The sequence below is a fragment of the Octopus sinensis genome, unplaced genomic scaffold (assembly GCF_006345805.1).
Source record: "Octopus sinensis unplaced genomic scaffold, ASM634580v1 Contig14508, whole genome shotgun sequence".
NCBI lineage: Eukaryota > Metazoa > Mollusca > Cephalopoda > Octopoda > Octopodidae > Octopus > Octopus sinensis.
The window spans coordinates 60001-62500 of NW_021833264.1; the positions used below are offsets into that span (position 1 = coordinate 60001).

General features: G+C 56.2%; 1 protein-coding gene across 1 annotated transcript; it reads right to left on the bottom strand.

Annotated features, from left to right (window-relative positions):
- Window positions 1-251: 251 nt before the first annotated feature.
- On the bottom strand, window positions 252-1026 carry LOC118761515. Its single transcript, XM_036499513.1, has 2 exons — window positions 915-1026; window positions 252-475 (listed from the first exon to the last, which is right to left on the bottom strand). Exons 1-2 carry the CDS (start codon window positions 1024-1026, stop codon window positions 252-254), a joined length of 336 nt encoding a protein of 111 aa, XP_036355406.1.
- Window positions 1027-2500: the final 1474 nt, after the last annotated feature.

Here is a 2500-nt window from a genome sequence, read left to right on the forward strand (position 1 = left end):
TGGTGTTTAGTGTCTGGTAACTGATGTCTGGTGTCTGGGGACTGGTGTCTGGTGTCTGGTGTATTGCTCCTGATGTCTGGTATTTAGTGCCAGGTGCCTACTCTCTTGTATCTTGTAACTGGTATCAGGTGTATGGGGTCTCGCGTCTGGTGCCTGGTGTCTGCTGTCTGCTGTCTGCTGTCTGGCATCTGGCACCTGGTGTCTGGTATCTGCTGTCTGACGTCTGGTGTCTGGTACCTGGTGTCTGGTGTCTAGCGTCTGGTATCTGCTGTCTGCTGTCTGCTGTCTGGCATCTGGTGCCTGGTGCCTGGTGTCTGGCACCTGGTGTCTGGTATCTGCTGTCTGACGTCTGGTGTCTGGTGTCTAGCGTCTGGTATCTGGTGTCTGCTGTCTGCTGTCTGCTGTCTGGCATCTGGTGCCTGGTGCCTGGTGTCTGGCACCTGGTGTCTGGTATCTGCTGTCTGACGTCTGGTGTCTGGTATTTGGTGTCTGGTACCAGGTGTCTGGTACCTGGTGTCTGGTATCTGCTGTCTGACGTCTGGTGTCTGGTACTGGTGTCTGGTATCTGGTACTTGTGTCTGGTATCTGCTGTCTGTTGTCTGGTATCTGGTGCCTGGTGCCTGGTACCTGGTGCCTGGCACCTGGTGTCTGGCACCTGGTGTCTGGTATCTGCTGTCTGACGTCTACTGTCTGGTACCTGGTGTCTGGTATTTGGTGTCTGGTGTCTAGAGTCTGGTATCTGGTGTCTGCTGTCTGCTGTCTGGTGCCTGGTACCTGGTGTCTGGCACCTGGTGTCTGGTATCTGCTGTCTGACGTCTACTGTCTGGTACCTGGTGTCTGGTATTTTGTGTCTGGTGCCTGGTGTCTGGCACCTGGTGTCTGGCACCTGGTGTCTGGCACCTGGTGTCTGGCACCTGGTGTCTGGCACCTGGTGTCTGGTATCTGCTGTCTGACGTCTGGTGTCTTGTGTCTAGCGTCTGGTATCTGATGTCTGCTGTCTGCTGTCTGGTGTCTGGTGTCTGGCATCTGGTGCCTGGTGCCTGGTGTCTGGCACCTGGTGTCTGGCGCCTGGTGTCTGGTATCTGCTGTCTGACGTCTGGTGTCTGGTGTCTAGCGTCTGGTATCTGGTGTCTGCTGTCTGCTGTCTGGCATCTGGTGCCTGGTGCCTGGTGTCTGGTATCTGCTGTCTGACGTCTGGTGTCTGGTACCTGGTGCCTGGTGCCTGGTGTCTGGCACCTGGTGTCTGGTATCTGCTGTCTGACGTCTGGTGTCTGGTACCTGGTGTCTGGTGTCTAGCGTCTGGTATCTGCTGTCTGCTGTCTGCTGTCTGGCATCTGGTGCCTGGTGCCTGGTGTCTGGCACCTGGTGTCTGGTATCTGCTGTCTGACGTCTGGTGTCTGGTGTCTAACGTCTGGTATCTGGTGTCTGGTGTCTGCTGTCTGCTATCTGGCATCTGGTGCCTGGTGTCTGGCACCTGGTGTCTGGTATCTGCTGTCTGACGTCTGGTGTCTGGTATTTGGTGTCTGGTACCAGGTGTCTGGTACCTGGTGTCTGGTATCTGCTGTCTGACGTCTGGTGTCTGGTACTGGTGTCTGGTATCTGGTACTGTGTGGCTGGTATCTGCTGTCTGTCTGTCTGGTTTGGTGCCTGGTGCTGGGTACCTGGTGCCTGGCACCTGGTGTCTGGCACCTGGTGTCTGGTATCTTGCTGTCTGACGTCTACTGTCTGGTACCTGGTGTCTGGTATTTGGTTGTCTGGTGTCTAGAGTCTGTATCTGGTGTCTGCTGTCTGCTGTCTGGTGCTGGTTACCTGGTGTCTGGCAGGGTGTCTGGTATTGCTGTCTGACGTCTACTGTCTGGTACCTGGTGTCTGGTATTTGTGTCTGTGGTGCCTGGTGTCTGGCACCTGGTGTCTGTGGCACCTGGTGTCTGGCCCTGGTGTGTTGGTATCTGCTGTCTGACGTCTGGTGTCTTGTGTCTAGCGTCTGGTATCTGATGTCTGCTGTCTGCTGTCTGCTGTCTGGTGTCTGGCATCTGGTGCCTGGTGCCTGGTGTCTGGCACCTGGTGTCTGGTATCTGCTGTCTGACGTCTGGTGTCTGGTGTCTAGCGTCTGGTATCTGGTGTCTGCTGTCTGCTGTCTGCGGTCTGGCATCTGGTGCCTGGTGCCTGGTGTCTGGTATCTGCTGTCTGACGTCTGGTGTCTGGTACCTGGTGCCTGGTGCCTGGTGTCTGGCACCTGGTGTCTGGTATCTGCTGTCTGACGTCTGGTGTCTGGTACCTGGTGTCTGGTGTCTAGCGTCTGGTATCTGCTGTCTGCTGTCTGCTGTCTGGCATCTGGTGCCTGGTGCCTGGTGTCTGGAACCTGGTGTCTGGTATCTGCTGTCTGACGTCTGGTGTCTGGTGTCTAACGTCTGGTATCTGGTGTCTGGTGTCTGCTGTCTGCTGTCTGGCATCTGGTGCCTGGTGTCTGGCACCTGGTGTCTGGTATCTGCTGTCTGAC

Excerpts from the sequence above, each read along its gene's own strand:
- LOC118761515 (XM_036499513.1), bottom strand. The coding sequence starts at position 1,026 with ATGCCAGACACCAGACACCAGACAGCAGACAGCAGACATCAGATACCA. Across the intron at positions 476-914 it reads CACCAGGTGCCAGACACCAG|ACACCAGACGTCAGACAGCA; the intron begins GTGCCAGACACC and ends ACCAAATACCAG.